The sequence below is a fragment of the Thermobia domestica genome, chromosome 10, assembly GCF_964235325.1.
Source record: "Thermobia domestica chromosome 10, izTheDome1.hap1.1, whole genome shotgun sequence".
Classification (NCBI taxonomy): Eukaryota; Metazoa; Arthropoda; class Insecta; order Zygentoma; family Lepismatidae; genus Thermobia; species Thermobia domestica.
In genome coordinates this window covers 128,529,615-128,553,710 of record NC_137463.1, presented here as the reverse complement: position 1 = coordinate 128,553,710, position 24,096 = coordinate 128,529,615, and the positions used below count along the sequence as shown (strand labels likewise).

The 24,096-nt window shown below is 35.8% G+C and overlaps 1 protein-coding gene across 1 annotated transcript in view; it reads left to right on the top strand.

Moving 5' to 3' along the window:
- The window catches only part of LOC145662705 (uncharacterized), an 89,797-nt gene that overhangs the window by 58,697 nt on the left and 7,004 nt on the right, over positions 1 to 24,096 (top strand). Inside the window, exon 6 of the mRNA XM_081728556.1 lies at positions 6,866 to 6,958. Within this exon, the coding sequence (XP_081584682.1) occupies positions 6,866 to 6,958 (93 nt within the window). The remainder of the gene's footprint in view (positions 1 to 6,865; positions 6,959 to 24,096) is intronic.

Here is a 24,096-nt window from a genome sequence, read left to right as displayed (position 1 = left end):
AGGCGTAGAATGGTGTCCCGGGTCATCCTACCCACGTTGTCCTGTAACAGGAGGACCCCTTTGCGATTCAGAGTTTTGAGTTTTTCTTGAACACGGCTCAACTGCTGATAGTACACAATTGTATTGATGCTCTGACCAGCTGATAGCAATTTCCGATGCACGATTCAGAGAGCTGTCCACCAAAAACACAGGAGGACATTCTTCTGGTGCAGTGCTGATTTCGGCTGTTTTGGAACCGGTTCACGGGATGCTAACCAATGGTGATGGCACCGTGTAGCTTCGTACAGGACCCACTTCTCGTCACGTGTCACTACCCTGTTTAGAAATGTCTTCTTTCTCAGACAAGGCAGCAAATAAACACAGGTGTGTGTTTGCCTTGTCTTCTGGCCCGAAGTCAAATCATGTGGAACACATTGACCCAACTTGTAGTGCTTCCCAAGTTGATGGAGGTGCTGCCAAATGGTTTCTCCACTCACACTGAATTGTAGTCCCAGTTCCTCACATGTCTAACCACTGTTCGCCTCAGTTGCTGCCTGCAGATTTTCCCTTTGTACGTGTGTTGGTCTTCCGGCACATGGTGCGTCTTCGAGTGTTTCGTCACTGTCCTTAAACTTGTTAAACCACCGCTTCACTGTCTGCGTAGTCACAACACCCTCACCAAAGGCCTGGCATATCTTCCGCCGAGCTGCAGCGGCGTTTAACCCCAATTTGAACTCGCCCGTATGACGCTCGGTGAATGTCCCATGTTCTCTCTCTCCATACACAGGTTCACGGTGCAACTGAACTGCCACAACCAGGCTGGATATACCCACACCAACAACTGATTTTCGCATTATCTCCATTCGCATTCAACCCATGGTGTGAGAGCCAATTGAACACAAACCTCTACAAAAAGCGACAGAACTTCATTGTTTACCTTTATATGACAGATAAATAAATAAATAAGTGCCCATTTACTGAGATACCTGTCGAGAGACAGAGTCGTTCGTATAAGACATTCCATACTTACACGTAGCAGTTTCGAGGGGGCGCGGTGGCTCAGTGCTAGAGCGTTCACCTCCGGTGCTTGGGGTCCTTGGCTCGATCCCCGCTCACACCGTGGTGGACAAACACCGTACTCGTTGGTTTTCTCGGGGTTCTCCAGTTTCCTCCCACTTTCTTAATTCCACCATTTCATTCATTTCTCATCATCACCGTCTCCTTTAGTCTAACCGGCATAACCGTGGGATGTAAAACTTAAAGATTTCATTTACGTATCGAAATAAGAATAATAATGGAAGTGGTTGCATAAAAATATAGCATGATACTGAACATGTAGTTAGGTTGGCATTTCAGTGAAATGCAGTTTGCCTTTATTTTTTCAGTAGGACGCGTATGGAGAAAAATCAAAATTTTAAATAGGGCTAGTAGATTATTGTACGTTGAACCTTCATTTTCAAACGATTAAATGTAACTTACTTGTAGGATAAGAGAGAATTTGCAACTTATATATACTCATTGCTGTTTGTGATTATTTTTCTGGTAGAGTATTTATTATACTCTATACTTTCTTCCGATGGCAGTAGAAAATAAAAATGGGAAGGTAGTCAGCGACAGAAATGAGGTTATAGAAAGATGGAAAGAATACGTGGAAGACTTACATGAGAGTAGGGAGAGACCGTGTAGCCTAAATGTTGAAGTAGAAAATGAAGTAGGGGAGGATGATAAAGGATTTAGTATTCTTTAGGATGAGTTTGAAAAGGCTATATGCGAGATTAGAAATGGAAAGGCAAACGGGATAGATAATATACCAATCGAATTCATTAAAAATATAGGAGACAAGGGAAAGAAAGCATTGTTCCGACTGTTCAATGAAATACATGAGACAGGAGAGTGGTCAAAAGACTTTCTGAAGACGATCATAATATCGATGGCTAAGAAATCGAACCCAAAGAGATGTAGAACTATTAGTCTCATATCTCATGCAGCTAAAATTTTGCTCCGAATACTGAACAGAAGGTTATATGGAAGAACAAATGAAGAAGTTGAGGAGCAGCAGTTCGGGTTCAGAAGAGGTAAGGGCACAAGAGATGCTATTGAATTATTAAGGGCTATCGGTGAAAGATTTATAGAAAAAGGGAAAGAGGTGTATGTTGTATTTATCGATCTAGAAAAGGCTTTTGACCGTGTGAATTGGAAATTGTTGTTGGGAGTTGTAAAGAAGATAGGGTTGGAATGGAAAGATCGAAGACTCATAAGAAACTTACACATGAAGCAACACGTAAGTGTTAGGATAGGGGAAGAACTGACGGAAGAGAGTGCAATTGGAAGGGGAGTTCGACAAGGATGCTGCCTCTCGCCAACACTATTTAATGTCTATCTAGAAGAGATAGTGAAAAAGAGTTTACATGATGATGACGGCATTTCGGTAGGAGGTAGAATGATTAGAGGCATAAGATTTGCAGACGATATAGCGCTTGGTGCAGAATCTGAAAAGGAAATCAATAAAATGTTAGAAAACCTGAGGATGGGCTTTGAAGAATATGGAATGAAAATAAATGTTAGAAAAACAAGAAACATGGTGAGTGGAACGAAGAGGTTTGTGTCAAATATAAAAGTGGGAGGGGAGCAAATAGAACAAGTGAATAGTTTTCGATATGTGGGTACTATTCTTAGTAATGACATGAGTGCGAACGTGAAATAAAAGCAAGAATAGGAATGGCGAAAGAAGCCTTTAGGAGGAAGAAAAGTCTGTTTTGTGGGACCTTTAATGGAGAGTTGAGAAAAAGCCTCATAAAATGCTTTGTGTGGAGTGTTGTACTATGGAGCGGAAACGTGGACATTACATAAAAGTGATGAAAAACGACTGGAAGCATTCGAAATGTGGATGTGGAGAAGGATGGAAAGAATTAGTTGGGTCGAGCGGAAAACGAATGAGTGGGTGTTAGAAATGGTGGGGGAGAAAAGAACACTTTTAGATATTGTTAAGAAGAGGAAGAGAAACTAGTTGGGACATTGCCTAAGAAGAAATTGTATCATAAGGGACGTCATAGAGGGTATGGTGGCGGGAAAGAGGCAGAGGGCGAAGGAGATTACAATTAATGGATGATATAAAAACAGAAAGATCATACGTGAAGACGAAGAGGTTAGCGGAGGACCGTGGAGCATGGAAGCTTCTCAGCTGCTGCAAGTGACTTGCCAGTAAGGGCAGAATATCTATGATGATACTTTCTTCCTGTTTTTTTTTTATTTCACATCTTGTGACAAATAATTTTTTGTGTCTTTTCTAAATATTTTGCCTGAAGGTGAGTTTTGTACATTCTTCTGACGTAAGTAGGTGAAACTATCAAAGGTGTTAAACAGAGATTGGATGCCAGGTTCCCTATCCTTAAAAAAAATTGAAAACTAGACTTCTTTTAGTGTCAAGAAACTAGATCCTTCACAGTGCTTCTGCTTACGAGAAATAATGAAATATCAATTTAGCAAATGAAGCCTTCACTTACCTCTTCTGTTGTGGCATTTTGTTCTGGAAGATAGAAGATATGTATCTAAAGAATTTTAGGTAACAATTTACAAAAGACGATTTATAATATTTTTTTATTATTAAAATCCTTGCACAGTCGAGATTGGAAAGCAAGTTGCTGCTTATGTTTATAGCTTCCGTTTCCAACACGAGGATTTATTTTAGGTGCAATCATAAACAAGTGTATAGAGTTGATTCCCATTCTATAATGTTATCTTCCCTATTAGAAGTTTAAAATAGACAAATGTTGTATAATTGAAGAATGTAAAGAAATTATTGTTGTGTAAAATAATCAGTGCTTTCGAGACACTGGTTGTTATTCAGGGTATAGTCCTGAATATTATAGTTATTGTTATTTACTGACAAAATATTCATAAATGGACACAAGCTCTAGAATATTTGATTCTACATGTGCGTGATTTCTGAATTTTGATTTTTTTTTTCTAAGAAAAGTTTATCACTCGTGATACGCTTATAAGAGCAGTCATCGCTCATGCCGTTTTGAACTTCATAACTACTATCAAAATAAACTAATAATTAGAGGCAGAGTTTGTTCTTTCACCACTTATTTTGGTACTTGCGTATGGCTGCATTTTCTTGGATTGCATGATGTTTTAAACTTATCTTCAGTCGCTGCTAAAGTATTAATTAAATTTAAGTGAAATTTTAAACGTGGAAGCAGGAAAACAAATGAACGAGAGAATAAAAAGAAAGCAAAGTAAATACTGAAAATAGAAGATGTATGATTTTAGAGGAAAAGTGATAATTATTTTTATTTATTTATATATATATAAGATACGGCCTGTGGGTCCAATTAACACAGGAATCAATAACAATAACAGTGGAAAAATAAGTAAAAAAGATATCTTCCTTGCTATGTTGGAAAACACTATTCCATCATTTGCTTGGTGGAACTGACGAAAAATCATGGAAAAAGATGACCAATCACCAGATTCGAACTCGAAATCTCGAAATTATGAAGCAAGTATTTAACCGCTAGCCTACGCTTTCTCGGTAGTAATTTAAAACTAATCTCAGAAAATCGTTTTGTCATCTGTTCCTTGAGTAGTGAGGAACTAATATTTATGCAGAAACTTCCACTGAACAATTTGCTTCGTATTCCGAAGATTTAGGTTTAATACCTGGTGACATTCTGACAGAATTTTTTTGCTGACTTTTCAGTGGCTTGAGACACTTCAGGCAAATTCTGAATTAACCACAAGGGTCAGTTTAATTTCCACTTAGTTAGTTACTTGAAATTTAGCACTCACTTTCCAGTTTTAGAGACATTGACGTACAGCTCAACGTGAGATCCGAACCTTATTGGCTCGCGTTGGGAATCGAGCTCAATCTTACATACAGAAAGCGAAAACGTTGAACATTTAGCCTTGTTCCATGTCTTTTGATTTAGTGAGAAAAGCTCATGCTTTCAAAGCAGATTACCTCTCGTGGTTGAAACTCTGAAAGTATTTTATTGAGTAGAAGACATAACATTCCAACTGGATTTAGTGTAACCGAGCAACCCCAAACTTGGCATGTTCTTCAAAACTAACAGTAATTGTTTGAAATCCAATATTGACCTAATTCAGCTATTCCGAAACCTGTCGAAATTGTGGATCCCTGAAAGCAGTGTGTCACTTGATTCCCACCCCACCCCATAATATACCCACCATAAATTAAATTAAAACTTCCTGGTACAGTTGCCTACGAAGAGATATGAGTGACTAGGTAATACACAATCAGCTGGGTGATGCATGGTAAACGCATCAACTTGCATTGTCATTATTTTCTGGTTTTGTAGACGGCGGCTCCTTATCTCTTGATCCATGTAATTATCCGTCACACTTTACTATCAACCCCTAAAAACTATCCACTATGGAAATCGAACTAAGGACTATTTGTACTAAAGATATGTGTTAAAAATTGTCATAAATCATAATAACATTATATTTGAAGAAAATAAATATTCTATATAGGTAAAAATAGAAGTTTAAAATCGGAAAAGAAATTTATTCCTATTTTACATTTTGTAAGTAGCTCAGTCATAGATATGACTCTTAAATATGAAATCAGCACGCACCTAATGCGGGAATAAATACATTCAACCTCTCTTGTGGTTATATGCTTAGTATACACACCTTCGGCACGGGACACGTAGGTTTGATTCCCGATGGGAACTAATGTCGTTCAGATCTTAATGTTAAACTGCAAGTCCACATCTCATATAGCCTCGGGACGTTAAACTAAACTCTTTTCCTTTATCTCTCTCTTTCAGCTGAAAGAAAGAGTAAGGAAAATAGTCTAAATTTTATTTAAAGTGAAAAGTTAGTACCTAATCATAATACAGGGTTCGGGAGAATAATCTGACGGTTTTCAAATTCAAATTGTGACCAGATTGATTATTTCACATATAGTATTTTACTTCCGAATCGAACTTTAACTCAGTGTTTTGCTTACAACATTTACGCATGAAACACCACTTCTACATTTTGAAAAACATTTTTACATTTTTCAGATATTTTCCCCGTGTCTGGTAGCCGTATGAATGGTGTAACTAATTTTTTTTCTAAGGTCAATTCTGCGCAGACTTGATTGTTGAGGTTGACTGTTACATTGTAGCCAGCCTGCCGTGACACTTTAGTCGCCATGTAGCGTTGTGCATCAAAACATCGAGCATTCATCTTGGAGATTTTTTTTTGTAATGTGTCAGTGATTGTTAGTCAGCGTGCATTTCATTGGCAGTTCCATTTATCAGAATCACATTGTTCCAAGACAGAATATCATATTGTTGTGGGTTAGGGAATTTTGGGAAGAAGCTTGAGCCGTAAAGAAGAGACCTTTAGGAAAACAGCGTACCGTTCGAACTCAAAAGAATATTAAGCGTGTGCGTTGCTCTGTTCTGCAAAGTTCATAGCGATTTGCAGTAAAATTTGCTAGTGCCCTTGGAATTTTTGACCGCTCCGTACGCAGAATATTTCATATGGACCTTAACTTCCATCCATACAAACTTTTGTGGTACAGCCATTAAGTGCCGCTGATAAGAGAATTCGCAAACTTCGTTGCAGTTACATTTTGAATATTTTTAATGGATACAACTTTAGAAAAATGTAATTTTCAAAAAGTACGAGCAGTATGTTTCAACACTTTGAATTATAATTCAGTTCGTAACTAAAATATCATTTGTGAAAATATCAGTCTAGTCTCAATTTCAATTGGCAAACTACGTTTTTTTTTTTTTTTTTTTTTTTTTTTGCTGGACCCTGTACAAGAAAATGTGACAATAGATGGTCTTTTTTAAAAATGTTCAAATAAGAGATAATTCATAAAAGGCTTATTCATTAACTTATATATTTCTTTCTACAGTTAATTCGATTGGTGATTTGGAGCTTACCTCACTTTCACAGCAGCAGTATAGTGACATGGGATTTCTACAAACTACCATCTACACTGTTATTGGTAAGTGGTGTTGAATGAGAAATAAATAAGAAAAGAACGTTCAGATATAATGTTCGCATTTGACACATTTTTAATAACAGGTATAAAGTTAACCTGATAGCTATCATGACTGAACATAGCTTTTTTTTTTTATTTGATCATGTAGATCAGTCGAATTAGAACTCATTTACATGGTGTTCATGGACATAATTAATTTCATAGGATTATTCTGTCTTCCTCATCGGCACATTAAAATTTCGTACTGGTCCGACTTGTACTAGCGCACCACGTATTAAAATGGCGGACGAAGAGCCACCGTTAATTCAGCGTCTGGGTAATTTCTCAAACGGCTAATTTTAGAAAGGAAATGAACTGGACCAATTTAAAAGAAGAGAGAATTTCCTGTTAAACATCTATATCGAGTTTTCAGATTTTTCCTAAGATTTACCATTCTCCATAAGTGATTATCAATTTATGTAACATTATATGATCGCATGAGAGGATGATTCAAATTAACAAAAAATTGGCTACTTACCAATGAATTTCTCCCTTGGAAGCCTAAATATTTTTCATACGTTTCAAACGCCACGCTGATTCCTTCTTCAGGGGCAAGATAATTCGGATAAAAACGGATAGGAGATAAAAGGTGTAAAACAAGGAATACATACCACTAATAAATGTAACGTAAAGAATGGATCCTGAAATGTCACGAGCAGAGAAAAGACCTGATACTACTACTAAACTAATATTTATGTTCTGTCATTTCTTTTCTTCTTTTTAAATGAAAACGAATGTTAACTTATGTTGTTCTTTAAAATGTCTATACAGTCAACACCCTCAAACTGAAAGGATAGCGTTTTGCAAGCGTTGACGCCCTACTAAGGGCTTGGGACGATAAGTGTGCCCAGATCTCTGTCGAAAGATAGTACAGTTTCTTCGACAACTGCATACTAGGGTGTATCGAAAAAAACTTTTTTTCGAAATCCGGTTACGGCTAGTGCGGATTTTTGGCCAAATGGCATCAATAAAACGTATAAAAAAATCTCAACTCGATCAGACAACTCCTTCTGCTGCCGAGTAGAGCCCAAACATTAGAAAAATCAACAAAAGATTCACTTTTCAACTGATTTCCAAAAAATATTTTTTAAATATTTCTATATTTTTCGGTCTTTTAAATTATTGAAATAGCATTGGAAAGGAGAAATAAATACATAAAACAAATTTATTACGGTTATTTCTGTACACCACAAGCATAAAAACCTAGTTAATTATTTGTAACTGATTTTCTGGGCGTATCGTACAATTACATTTTAATATAAAATTATTGAAGTCTCTTGAATAACGAAGAAACACTTAGTGCTAAATTCTAAGAGCAGTAATAGTATAAGGTGCCTTCCATTTCAATTCAGGCAGAGCATGTACCATCACCATCTCAGATATTGTTGAAACTTTTTTTATAGCAACTAGACATGTTTTTAAGAGACCCATATTTTTTTGTTTTGTCGAAAAAAAATTTTCCCGCCAAGTAATGGGCCATCAAAGACGGGAGTACAATTTATGAATTGTAGAAGACATGGAAAATGGTCAACTTCGGAGCCCTCACCATTCGGCTATGGAGACAGGTAGAGTTATAATTCTTGTTGTGGTATGTACATAGGGATATAAATAAACTATATTTTATTATAGTTTGGTTTGGCGCATGCGTATCTTTTTGTACATAAATTAACAAATGAACGTCAATTTATCTGAAAAGTCGAAGTTTGCGAATTTTTTTCGAGCACTTCCGGTTCGAATTTTAAAATTCTGTTTTCACAGTTGGTAAGACCTGGTTACCCGCTTTCCGAAAAATATTTTGTATCGCTTCTGTGTGCAACTGTTTTGTCGCAAAAAATTCAAGAAATTGTAAAATTTTCAAAAATCGCCATTTTTGGTCGCCATTTTCTCGAAAACACCATCTTTTAAAATTCTGAAATTTTGTCAGATGGTTCAACTTTATATGAATAATAAACACACCAAATACCATTCTCGACCAATGCTTCATGAATTAACTGCAGCCTTTTGAAGTTAGCGAAGTTTCGTGAACTTTGATGTCACAGTTAGCAACACTGGGAACAATAAAGGTGCAATGATTTGATTATGTTTGTGGTTCACATTCATTAAATGAAGAATAAAAGGTTTTCTTGACTGTTTTTTTTTCATTATTTTGATAAAGAAGGCTCTCTGAAATAGTAAAATGGGCCTCCCCCTACTCCTCCGCTTTCTTAAACCGAAATAATCTGGGGTGGAAATTACGATTACGAAACACACAAATTTTAAGTTTACTTGAAATGGCCATTCAAAAAATTCTGATGATTTACAAAAAGCCTAAAATATTACCTCAGTGATGATTTGGAATGCTCCAGGCAAAGTCTCAATTAAGTGCGATGTCATTACAGTGATCGAAAAAGAACAAAAAGTTAAAAAAATCGAAACGTCTTCGTACGCGTTCCAAAGAAATTTACTGACTTTTTAAACAGAACAATCCCAACATAAGAATGGGTCACTCGGAATTTTACAGTATTCGACTAAAGTGGGCCAGTCCGCAACCTGCGAGGGAAGTGTGTGTGTGTGTGTATTGTGCAAATTTTAAGTTAGCTGCTACTGCGTTGCTACAAATCAAAGGTACAGCCTATATTGAAGCTGTCATGAGTGACCTATTTGCTTTAGTAGTATGATCCGTAGAAAATGACAACTGTCTTCTTCAAGAATGTGGTGAATGTCCTGGAGTGGAAGGAATAAGTGTAGAGTCTTTAATTATTGATCCTAATGAAAATGAAAGTGTTACGTATGCCATATGGAAAAACAATAATCTCGTTAAAAAACTGTGCCACTTTCTGTTTTCGTATCGTACATTGCTTGTTTAACTAAGAATTGTAATTCATGACTACATCAAGAAAATCCAAAGAGAATTAATTGCTACCGAAAAGCACCGTATAAAATTTCAAGATACAAATTCTATTTTACTTCATGTGGGCTTCGCTGAAAACTGGACTGTTATTCTGCAAAGTGAAATTCAGAGTTATCACCGGAATATGAAACAACGGACAGTTTTGTTGTAATAAACGATGATAAAACACACGATTCGGCTCATGTACTCATAGCCATAGACAAGATTCTAAAAATACTCGAAGAAAAGCGAAAATATATTTTATAGAAAAAGGTTTGAATACAAGAAAAAAAGTGTCTACAATTTCCCAAACCGTGTCAGTGATTTCTGATGGTGCTGCATCCCACTTTAAAAATCGCTTTCAGATGTTCGAAATGCAGACAGGTCCGATAAAGCAGTGATTTTGCAGTGAAACCGGCCATGCAAGCATATCTGCGACGGTATTGAGGGGGGGGGGGGGTAAAGAATGTGGCAACGCGGCATAACCTTAGGCAAATACAAATACACAGTATTAAAACCGCAGAAGAAAAAAAATGAAATCTTTAAGTTTTACGAATATGCCGGTTAGGCTAAAGGAGACGGTGATTGTGAGAAATGAATGAAATGGTGGAATGCAGAAAGTGGAAGGAAACGGAATAACCCCGAGCAAACCCACGAGCACGGTGTTTGTCCACCACAAAGCCCACACGGCGCGATCTGGAATCGAACTAAGGACCCCAAGCACCGGAAGTGAACGCTCTACCACTGAGCCACCGCGCCCCCCTAAAACCGCAGAAGAATTCGTGAGTATAGTGCAAGTACAAACTCCGGGTATTACTCTCGTTTTGTTGCCTGGAACTGAATTCGACGACTTCCGGAAGAAAAAAGGGGAAAGTATGCGACCGGTAACTGGTATTCAGCGAAGTCATCTTTGGCTTTCGGAAAATAGCGAAGTTTCTATGGCAGTAACGGGTCACCATGAACTAACTTCATGCTTCCCCCAAAATCGAACTTCTGCAATTCAAAGTGTAGATTTAAGAAATCTGCAAAAAAGGAATTTTGTTACATATTATATGTATGATAACCAGTGGTACGTAGCAGAAATATTATGAATAAATCATGAATTACATGAAGTTGAAGTGCTGTTTATACTTCCACATGGACCTTCAGTATTTGTGACTATCGACAATGTGCTACGCAGGGGCGGATCCAGGACGGACTTCTGAAAGGGGGGGGGGAGGGTAATACTGCTACTTAGAGCTACGAGCTCCAAACTCTGAGATCGGTTTTATTTATATATAAAATAAAAAAATTTCTTCCCCCTAGATCCACTCCTGGACGAGTTGTGAGTGAGCCAACACCTATTAGAGCACCTGCGCGGTTACATGCTATTAGCGAAGAAGACACCAATCAAGCAAATGATTGGTCCATGTAAAAAATTAAAAAAAAAAAATCAGTGAAATTTTGTTTCCGAAGACCATTTTAAGTAAGTGAACTTGAAATTTCTGCGTTTCGTAATCGTAATTTCCACCTCAGATTATTTCGGTTTAAGAAAACGGAGGAGTAGGGGGAGGCTCATTTTACTATTTCAGAGAGCCTTCTTGATCAAAATAATGAAAAAAAAAAAAAAGTCAAGAAAACCTTTTATTCTTCATTTAATGAATGTGAACCACAAACATCATCAAATCATTGCACTTTTATTGTTCCCAGTGTTGCTAACTGTGACATCAAAGTTCACGAAACTTCGCTAACTTCAAAAGGCTGCAGTTAATTCATGAAGCATTGGTCGAGAATGGTATTTGGTGTGTTTATTATTCATATAAAGTTGAACCATCTGACAAAATTTCAGAATTTTAAAAGATGGTGTTTTCGAGAAAATGGCGCCCAAAAATGGCGATTTTTGAAAATTTTACAATTTCTTGAATTTTTTGCGACAAAACGGTTGCACACAGAAGCGATACAAAATATTTTTCGGAAAGCGGGTAACCAGGTCTTACCAACTGTGAAAACAGAATTTTAAAATTCGAACCGGAAGTGCTCGAAAAAAATTCGCAAACTTCGACTTTTCAGATAAATTGACGTTCATTTGTTAATTTATGTACAAAAAGATACGCATGCGCAAACCAAACTATAATAAAATATAGTTTATTTATATCCCTATGTACATACCACAACAAGAATTATAACTCTACCTGTCTCCATAGCCGAATGGTGAGGCTCCGAAGTTGACCATTTTCCATGTCTTCTACAATTCATAAATTGTACTCCCCGTCTTTGATGGCCCATTACTTGGCGGGAAAATTTTTTTCGACAAAACAAAAAAATATGGGTCTCTTAAAAACATGTCTAGTTGCTATAAAAAAAGTTTCAACAATATCTGAGATGGTGATGGTACAATTTTATATTTTTTTGCCTGAGTTGAAATGGAAGGCACCATAAATAATTTGCTCCCAATGCCATATGCATCTGCTTATCACACTAGATCACCTGCCGCCCACCTCTCCCCGAACGCCTCTTCTCTTGTACTTTCCCAGCTGAAAGGATATGTCTTATCAGTCGCCAGTAGTCAACCAGCTGTGTCGAACGTGATTGTTGCTGCTTGAGTTATTTATTAGTGCTGTAAGAAATTTTAACTAAATAATTTGTTTTCGTGTGAAGTGCAGTATGTAGAAGTGAGAACAGTGTTTCAGTTGTGTTAAGTACTTTTTATTAGGAAAAGAGTGACAGATACGCTGACGTTATGGCATCGACAAGTTTGTTACGGTCTGACGTTAGGAATAGCATTATTGGGACACCCAAGGAATTGGGTAGAACACAGCTACCAACCGTTGAAATGTATTGAGACAATACCGATGGGAGCGAGAAGAAAGAATGAGAATTTCGGTATCCCGGAAAGAGATTTCAACAAAGGATTTATCTTCTATCGTCGCCAGAAAGATTGTAGAAAATTGAGGTTACGCCTCAATCTTGTGGTTCTTTGATCTAGAAGAAAAGGCGCCTCTATCACTGGCACTTTTCTTCCTTTTTCGCAGTTGCAGGCAAGAGAATCGGAACACTTACAAAAGGCTATATCAAATGAAATATATTTGGCAGACTGTTGAAAATCAGCAATTCGTTTCGCAGAAGTTTGGAAACCGGACTTTGCTGAGTTTTGCAAGTCACAAACAATATTATGGTACTTCAATATCATTGCAACAATCCTTCTGACACTGAAAATTGCTTCGCTGCTGATTGAGGCGTAACCTCAATTTTCTACAATCTTCCTGGCGACAATAGAAGTAAATCCTTTGTTGAAGGCTCTTTCCGGGATCCCGAAATTCTAATTTTTTCTTCTCGCTCCCATCGGTATTGTCTCAATACATTTCAACGGTTGGTAGCTGTGTTCTACCCAATTCCTTGGGTGTCCCAATAATGCTATTCCTAACGTCAGACCGTAACAAACTTGTCGATGCCATAACGTCAGCGTATCTGTCACTCTCTTCCTAATAAAAAGTACTTAACACAACTGAAACACTGTTCTCACTTCTACATACTGCACTTCACACGAAAACAAATTATTTAGTTAAAATTTCCTACAGCACTAATAAATAACTCAAGCAGCAACAATCACGTTCGACACAGCTGGTTGACTACTGGCGACTGATAAGACATATCCTTTCAGCTGGGAAAGTACAAGAGAAGAGGCGTTCGGGGAGAGATGGGCGGCAGGTGATCTAGTGTGATAAGCAGATGCATATGGCATTGGGAGCAAATTATTTATACTATTACTGCTCTTAGAATTTAGCACTAAAGTGTTTTCTTCGTTATTCAAGAGACTTCAATAATTTTATATTAAAATGTAATTGTACGATACGCCAGAAAATCAGTTACAAATAATTAACTAGGTTTTTATGCTTGTGGTGTACAGAAATAACCGTAATAAATTTGTTTTAAGTATTTATTTCTCCTTTCCAATGCTATTTCAATAATTTAAAAGACCGAAAAATATAGGAAATATTTAAAAAATATTTTTTGGAAAATCAGTTGAAAAGTGAATCTTTTGTTGATTTTTCTAATGTTTGGGCTCTACTCGGCAGCAGAAGGAGTTGTCTGATCGAGTTGAGATTTTTTATACGTTTTATTGATGCCATTTGGCCAAAAATCCGCACTAGCCGTAACCGGATTTCGAAAAAAAGTTTTTTTCGATACACCCTACTGCATACCCTCGTTTTCGGGGGAATTGTTTGCATATTTTATCAGTTTTGTGCAAGAAGATTTTGTAAATCGATATTGAAATACACCCGTACTTAAGGTGCTGCATGTCTCTCTCGTGATTCAGTTTTAAACTAGAAGCTTACTGAAGAACGAATAAACGTGACACTCGAAGTGCTTGTAGAGAATCATCTTTGTCTGGTCCTGCTGCTGATGAAGTAAACGACTCTGCAGTGAAATTTGTACTCAAGATGCAGTTACCACAAGAATGAAGAATTTTGACGTGACCGTCGATCGTTTAGATCACTTGTGGTTCTTTCTTGACAGCACTAACACCAGCAACAACTTTCCAGTTTTTATAAACAAAATTCTGGTATTATCGCAGGGAAACGTTTCTGTTGAACGCAGTTTCTCTGTGAGTAAGGAGTTTCTTGTTGATAATCTACACATGTAGTCTTTAGTTTCGCAAAGAATAGTACACGACACTGACACATTCCACAGAGATGTTTAGGTAATGTCAATCTCGAAACAGTTAATTCATGCAAGAAGAAATGCAAATGCGAAGTGGAAAGAGGCTCTCAGGAGGAAGAGCCCAACAACTGAGAGAAAAATCGTTCGAAAGAAAGAAAAAGAGCTGCTGCAGGGTTAAAAGAACTGAAGAAAAAGAAGGAAAGAACCGTTGAGAAGGCAGCAAAAGAAATCAACGGAATTGCTGAACACATGAAAAATCTTGAGAAAAAGATGCAGTAATGTGGTCATAATAGGAGATCTCATGCGAAATAACATTTAACAATTTATAATTTTATTGTTAATGGTTAACACAATTTAAAAGAGACAAGCACTGATATATAAAATATAGAATACCTTTATAATCTAGAGTTCTAAACTCCACAATGTTTGTCAGGATTTGTATGTATAATGTATGTATTGTCGTGTGCATGTGTTAGGCCTGTTTCATGTCCGAGAATACTAAAAATCCAGTATAAGTAAATCGTTTAATAATTCAGTTTATGTAATTGAGTGTACCTCACAAGTACGTGATGAGAAATGTAAAATCTTCATACGCATTTTTGTATGTGTTGTCATGTATATTTTATCATTCATACTTTCTGTATTTGAAAATAATACTAGTTGTATCAAAGCAAGGAGCAGATAGGAGTAGCTATAAGGAGAGAGGGGAAGCTATTAAAAAGGACGTTATACTTAACAAATTGTTCTTGCTGGAGATAAGTACATAATTTAAACGTTGTTCACATATTTATAACAGCTGTTGCATCTAAAAGAGCTCAAATATATTTTGCGAATTAAAAGTACGAGTGGTTGGTTAACGGTGGTTACTTAATTTCATTAGAACATTTCTGTCGGGAAAATTTTGTATTCTGCCGGAAAACCTGGGAAAGTCAGGGAAGTTTTTTTTGTCTGAAATAATAGACACCCTGAGTGCATTCGGAAGTAATTTGGTAAAGGTATTGGCACTTAGACAATAAGAAATGAAGTGACTTACGTCAAACGCTTGTCAGCACTTTATTTGGACTAAATTCGTATTACCATTTCAATGGATGGTGATAACTTAGTGGCTTCCGAACGCAGTATAAACGTCAATGCGACGACAGTTCTTTGAATCTCTTGCAAACTCTCATCAACGCAAAAGCAAGTTGTCCTCCGGTTAGCGAGTTTTAGTAAAAACAAGTGAAGTGAAGTGAAAATTTATATGAACCACGACCGTATCCAGGAATTTTTTGATGGGCGAGAAGTCAGGTACTTACTCAGGCTATTTGCGAGGGGAGCATACCTGAACTTTATATACTAATTTAAGTACAGGATAGTTAATTCATCGTAGCAGTATTAATTCTGGTCTTATCATCAGTGTTACGGTAATCTTCGCGTCATTTCCGGGCTATGTGGCCATCTTAAAAATATCATTTGGTTGAGAGGAGGTTTCTGACCTCTTGGATCCCTTTCGAGCACGACCCAAAATATTAAAAGCATGATTGTATAGACATTTTAAACAAACATTAATAACATTCGTTTTCATTTAAAAAAAGAAAAAGCGGAATACAAAATATAGGTTCAGTAGTAGAGGTGGTCTAGGATCAATATTAACAGAGGAAAATCATATTCACGGAGAAATTAAATGTCGACTAAAAGCAGGGAATTCATGTTACTATTCGGTTCAAAATCTCTTGTCGTCGCGAATTCTGTCGAGGAATTTGAAGCTTAAAATATACAAAACTATAATCATGTCTGTTGTTTTGTATGGCTGCGAAACATGGTCACTTACTCTGAGGGAAGAACATAGACTGAAAGTATTTGAGAACAAGATCCTGAGACGAATATTCGGACCCAAGAGGAACGGGAATGGGGAATGGCGGAAACTTCGTAACGAGGAACTACATAATTTATATGGTTTACCCAACATTGTTAGGGTCGTCAAGAAGGCTTAGGTGGGCAGGTCATGTAGCTAGAATGGAAGATAGTAGAAACGCTTTCAAAGTCTTCACTGGAAGACCAATGGGAAAACGACAATTAGGAAGACCTAGGCGCAGGTGGGAGGACAATATTAAGATGGATCTCGCAGAGATAGGAATACAAAGTAGAAACTGGATCCAGTTGGCTATGGATAGAAGTCAGTGGAGAACGTTTGTGAACGCGGCATTGAACCTCCGGGTTCCATAGGCCATAGAGTTAGTTAGTTAGTTAGTAGAGGTGGTTCCAGATGAGGGAAAAACATTTTCCCACTCGTTAAGAAAAAGAAATTCCCAAAATTTGCCCTTCATAATAAAACATATTAAGTAGAATAATAGTAATTTATTCTTTTTTAAAAAACACTTTATCACGTAATTTTTAATTTAGTTTTCCGGAAACTCACTTATTTGTGGAGAATGATAAGGTAAGTTTTAGGAAAAATGTGTGAGGTTTTTAATAGGAAATTTTCTGCTCTTTCAAGTTGGTCCAGTTCATTTAATTTCTAAAATTAGTTGTTTTTGAGAAATTGGCCAGAACTGAATGAAGGTATTCCTTCGTCCGCCATTTTACTAAGATGGCGGTGTTAGTAGAAGTCAGATTAGTAAGAAGTTTTAGTACATCTGAGAAGGATCATTACAACAAACTCGTGAATGGAAAAATTATTTATGTTCATCATCGATACTTAATTCAACTGGCCTAATCAACCTATTTCCTCGTTGTGCGCATTTCTAATCTATTATGAATATTAGAAGTCAAACTTTCTTCTTCAATAAATCACATACATATTGCTGCTTTGTTTTCTGCGGAGAGTAAAGTCCGAGTCTCGTATTTCCTTCTATTCGGTTCAGTTCTTTTTTAATTTTCTTTTGAACGTCGTGTGACATGTTTCACTTTGCTGTGTGTGCTTCATCATATTTATTGTCACATGTGTTTATATATATATATATATATATATATATATATATATATATATATGTATTTCTTTTTTTCTTTATCCCCATCACTCAGTAACATTTGAATTTGGTAGTTTATAGTATCTGAGTTTACACTCAGCTTTGCTAGTTTATATATAAATATTTCGTTTATTGTATGATAATTTGTTAATAGTCTATAAAGTTGCTAACGGTTCTTTCTTATGGTTCATAGCTATAGTTTCCCAACACTTCAAACGAAAATGTTTGTTATAAGTTGTTTGCTTTATGTTAAGAATTAATCTCCTAGCAATGGTATAAATAATCTGGGAAATATTCTAACACTTAATACTTAATAAAATGTAAGTCATATAACAATATTCATGTTGATGTTAAGTACAATAACTTCGGGGCAGTGAAAAAAAAAATGATGTGTTGTCTCATCTTCCTGGATGGACATTATTACGTTTCAGCGTAGCATATGTGTGGTGTGTTTTCACTCTTGATTTCTGGGAAGTAGCATTTTAGTTCAGGTGCACAACACTCATTGTACCGAGCTCCCTCGTGACAAAGCGTTAACGTACGCGCTTTTCGCGTGGAAGACGCAGGTTCGATTCCCGGCGGGAGTTCATGTGGTTCGGATCCCATGTTAAACTGTAGATCCACGTCTCATAGCCTCGCTGGTGAACGGGACTCTAAACTCAAAATCAAATCAAATCAAACTTTCATTGTAGAGTAGAGCTCACCGAATTGTGTTTTTGATTCATGTCTGAAGAACTAGTTGCTCCACACAAATCGAAGTACGCTCTTAGTCAATGATGATCCATCGGCTGCAGAAAAAGTATAACAACTTGAGGCATATATAAAGTTATAGTTAACTCAAAAATGGTTTTTAGTTCCTCGTTGGTATGTTTAAACCAAATAATAATATGAACCAAGCATAATATGAATAGTCGTATAATGTTGCATACCATGTTAATCAATGTTAATTTACCACAGACATTAAAATAAATACATATTTTACACAAACACAAAAGCTACATTACTATTAGCGTTTAATGGGGAAGAATGTCCACAGATAAGACATATACCATTCGATAGAACTTACTAAGCTAAACAAAATGACATGTGTGATTGTAAAAACGCATCCATAAGTTCTCGAGAAAATTGAGAAAAACAAATTATTCCGCAAACCCAAAAATTGATGGTAAACGAAAACCACTCCATCTATTAAGATGAGACTAACACTGAAGTATATTCTCTAAAAATTTTCATTATGGCACTAATACGATGAGAGAACGTAGTATGGTTGATGATATGTAGTCCAAAATTACTGTATGATTAACTGTTAAACTTTAATTTCTATTTAATTAAAATATTCATGTATCGGTTGATAGATAAATCGTGTTTAACAAATTGACATCCTTTAAGGTTATTTTCTGATGTGTGTTCTCTTTACAGTGATACCATACTTCTAACCAGGGTTGGCTGGTTTAAACCAGCTGTTTTTTTTTCAAACCAACTGGTTTAAAAAAAATGCTTTAAATCGTGTGAACTTCATGGTGACGTTTCCACATATCAAACTATCCGCATTACGTTTATCTACTTTTCACCTTTTAATTAAGGGGTCCCGTGTTCAATTCTCGATCAAAGCATAACCCATCTTTTAAGTGTAAACCAAGTAACGATTCGAGGTGTCCCTTTAAGCGAAAGTCTTCTCCATGATAACTTTGGTATTTCATAAGGATGTTAAGCCTAAACGTACGAAATGAAACCAAATTATATATTTCTACTTGAATGAATGCCTGTTGTCTTATAAAGAAGCCAAGGTTGCTTAAATATATTGATATAAATTTGGCAACATTTATCAACTGCCTACGTAGTTTCCAACATCAGGTTGGATTTGACTTTGTTTTAATTTTATTGAATGATATCTACGTACCAAATTTGTAATTTAATATTTCAGTTTTAGCGTAGTGATTATGATACGTTGACCTTAAAATTTTACATACAAATGCATTTAAAGTAATGACAGTATTTTCCCAATGGCTAAGGCGGGAGTTTCCCGATTTATATATAATTCTGTGTAATGTTTCTACTTGTGTAACTGTTTTTGTCCTTCTGAAATGACTCTTAATAATTATATTAACAAGTAGGCCTATGTAAAGATCAGTACAACGTATTTTTTATCAGAAGTCCTTCGTGAGTGAGTTGGCAATCGCATCTGTGACCAATTAATCCCGGTTTCGTGTCCAAATGGACAATGTCTCTTGGATGTAATCCGAGAAGGGGTTTGGATTCCGCTTTAAATTTATGTGACTCCTTCCAGCATAACCTTGTTGTTGCATAATAACACCAAGGCGAAACAAACTAATTTCTGCACATATCTAATATAAATACATAGAGTAAATTATTTCAGCCAAAAAAACCTGGTTTAAACTTAAAAAAAACCCTCTTTTTTTGTTTTTTCAATAAAAACTATGGTTTTTGCCAACCCTGCTTCTAACAGTTACAAGTATACTGCCTTAACATTTTGCGACATTTGGTTATATTAAGTCGATTTTCACCATTTTCGCCAATGTTAGTGTATATTTTCCAAAACTTTAAGTAATGGATAAATGTTTACAGAGTAATTAGTATTTTATAATTGTTGTAGTTAGAATTCCATAATATCTATCATTTTAGTTAGTTCAAGAGTAGGCTACATAATTCCAAATGCAATATACACATATTAAAAATATGACAGCATAACTACATAAACCATGAACTCAAAGCAATAACTGTTAGAATCACAATACCATAGTGGAATGAAATAAATATATAACAGAATACACAAGCTATAAATAATATTAACAAGGAAGAATAACATATCATCTGGAAGGTTGTTTGTTAGGTAGAAAACTTCTGTACCGAAACGGGCTATTATACGTGGAATATTCCATTTCTTCTTCTGATAATGGATCACAAATATTACCACCGTCTAATTTCGTATTTTTACATGCTTTACAATGTATTTACTAGGGTTGGTTAGGTGGTTTAAACCAAAAAACGAAAAATGTTCGTAAAATTGTGTGTTCGTAAACCCTTGATGAAACACATTTGTAGGTTATCACGTTTCACTCCCGTATATTATTCGTATTATATTCAGACTTAAATTACCCATTCATTACTCAAAGAGAAAGAGATTATACTACAAGAGCAATTTTATACATATATATGTTTTATATATATATACAAATTCTAAATATTGTTTTGTTTTAATGTTTACTATTGATAAAATACATCGAAATGCTGGCTGTATTTTTTTGTGTGGGATGAGGGGCATACAAATCCCACGAGATTCGTTTATTGAAATCTCAGAAGTATATTTGGTATTTATTTATGTATAAATGTGTCAGAGCCAAAGTGGACTCAAATAATTCGTATCTTTATTCACTTTTCTTATTGATATGCAAATTAAGTTTTTGTATTTCTTTAACTTGAACAATTAAAAGTCGTAGCGAACCAACTTGGACTAAGTTAGTTCTTCAGTACTCTCTAGTATTTTGAAGTTGTCCATATGTAATTCTGTAAAATGGTTTCACTTGTGTAACTGTTTATCTTTTTGTCATTCTGAAATGACTCTTGACAAGTATATTAACAAGTATGTAAAGATCAGTACAACGTATTTTTATCAGAAGTCCTTCTTGAGTGAGTCGGCAGACGTATCGCATTTGTGCCCAATTAGTCCCGGTTTCGAGTTCAAATGGAGGAAAATTTCTCTCGGATGTAAGCCGAGAAACGGTTTGGATTCCGCTTTAAACTTATGTGACCCCTTTCAGCATAACCCGCTTGTTGCACAACAACACCAAGGCGAAACAAACTTATTTCTATCCATATGTGAGATAAATACATAGAGCAAATTATTTAAACCAAAAGAACCTGGTTTAAACAACAACAACAACAACAACAAAAAAAAAAAAAAGTTTAAACGAAAAAACCTTTTTTTTTTTTTCAATAAAAACCATGGTTTTTGCCAACCATGGTATTTACTTCAGTTATTGTAATTTCTGAGTTGCACTTTAGAAATGTGATTTTGTTTTTCGATCGCCATTGACGAGATAAATTAGTGATGAAGTTGGCTTCTGGAAAGGAAGTGTACTTTCTGGGTAATGATAAGGTTCCTAACTAATTGGTACATTTGAAAGTAAAGGAAAATCCAATATCATGAAACCATCATACAATAAGTACTAGATATTCTGCAATATTACGTATTGGCATTCAGCAGCAAAAAAAGAAATAAAAAGAAACATGCCCGAAGATGAAACATTTAATAATTGATAGATCTGATTGTTGAAAAAGAATGATATAAGTGATGGGCATGTTTAATAAAATTGATAAAAATTCAATAAGTAAATTTGATAAAAAAAAATTCTATGGTATATTATTGTTTGTATTTTGAATTACATATATGGAGGCACCAAAATTTTTTCTGTGTTTGGAGTCTTTGAGGGTCTTAATCCGGCCCTGCATACTGCCAGTAGAAAATATTTCTTATCCATTGCTAGTTTTCTTAGTGTATGAACAGCTTTTGTTTGACCTGTCTTTATCCCTTCGTAAGGGAGGGCTTCTGACAATTTTGATATTTTGGACTAAGGTAGATCATGAAAAATATTTATTCATCGTATCCACATTTGAAATCGAACCTAGGAGAGCATGCAGTTTGTAGAGTTTACAATAGGTAAAAAGAAAATATCAATCAAAGGAAGCATTTCTACTACGTACATAAAATGAGCGGTCCCGACTTCGATTCTCGGTGACAGACACGGTCGGAAAGATGTAAAAGCCTTTTTAGGTCAGCCATTCTGAGTGATGATTTTCCTGCTTCTTCGTCATTCACACCAGTAAAGTTCCGGGATGTTATCTACTATAAAAGGATCCAGGTGCGTCCTTCCCCACTTCCCCGGTTAGTGTGATCATCAAGGGATGTCTCCCTTACATGACGGGGTAAAATGGTCATAGATGCCGAGTGCCTAGAAATATAATTCCTAATTCTTAACGTATGTACTGTAAAACTAACCTTTAACAAAACTGTAACGAAAAAGATGATACAAGTTCAGCTGCTATTTTTATGGACATGTCATGAAACGTTCAGATACTGTAGCTGCCACGGAAGTAATACATGTCGGTAGCAGAAGCAGGTTTTGCAATATAAATCCGTTACTGTGAAGTAGTAGTTTTTCATTTAACAAGAAGGGGAGAGGTACGGTGACTCAGTGGTAGAGTGGTAAAGTGCTTGCCTCTGGTTCGATCCACGGTCAAGCAAGTTTGTGGTGGACAATATCGTGTCCATGGGTTTTCTCGCGGTATTCAAATTTCCTCCCACATTCTTATTCCACCAATTTTTGAATGGTACACTCATTAGGCACTTAAGTATAATTTTGTCAGATTTAGCTTGACAATTCTTGTTATTTAGTAATTACTCCAAACAATGAACTAATTTAACATTAAATTATTTGAGTTTTGTATTCTGACAACTACAGATGAGCTCCAATTTATTTATCACTAAGTTATTCAAAAGGCTATTTAGAATTCATGAAATTAAAAAGGGATGGAAGCAGCGTAGTTAAAATCATGGAACTTGAACTTGGAAACCTCTTTTCTGGACTATTGGCATGATTCAGTAAGCCAGCGGAACGGCCTATGCTTGGAGAGTTGATCTAGCACTGTTTCTCAACTGATGTGTCGCGGCACACTGGTGTATCAAGCAGTCCCCTAAGGTGTGTCGCGAAATTTTAGAATTTAAAAATCATGAAGAATTTAATGATAGTTTGTTAAAATGGAGACAGACTGTACCAGTCAACACCTCCAGCAGTAACAATAATGCTCAGTGGTATATAGAGTCATTATAAAAACTAATAGGTTTCACTATTATAATAGATACCAGTATGATGATGATTATTATTATTATTTATAATAAAAATATCAAACAAGTGTACTCCTGGACGTTCAGTAAAGTGTGTCGTCGGTCTAGAAAGGTTGAAAATCACTGATCTAGCATAATGGTTTGCACCCGCCATCGCACTGAGTTCAAGGCCCGGTCATGGTTCAGATTCTCTGAGTAAAATCAGTTTTGCATAAGAACGTAAAACACAAACCCTCAAACTCATTTGAAACGTATATCAGACTTTTATTTATTTATTTTTTTTTGTGGCTTTTCTGTAATTTCTAATGATAAAATTGCCGTTACAGTACAATCTATTTAAGTATGGCATCCACGGTTCCTTTGAATACAGTGATGTCGTACACAGAAAGTTTTGGCCTAATAATTATCCATAGGGTTTTCTTCAATTCAAAATAAAGGATGTGCAAAACAAGGAAAATAGTATATAATTGCTTTTAGCTTTCCACAAAGTACAAGTGAGAAAAGAAATACTCGGATATTGTTCGTGGCTGAGAAATTTGTTTCTGACATACTGTAATTAGACGGACAAGACCTTTCTTAACAAAATTTCGAAAATGACTCACATTTTCAGGTTACTTCGTACGTGATGGATCTATATAAATGAAAAAATGGGCTATGTTTTAGTTGGTTTTTTCAAGTCCTTAATTTTAAAGCAGAAAAATGATGGGATAATTGTGTAAGACTGCAAAATATTATGTATCATATTTGGCACATAAATCACATTATGAGAATTGAGAGAATA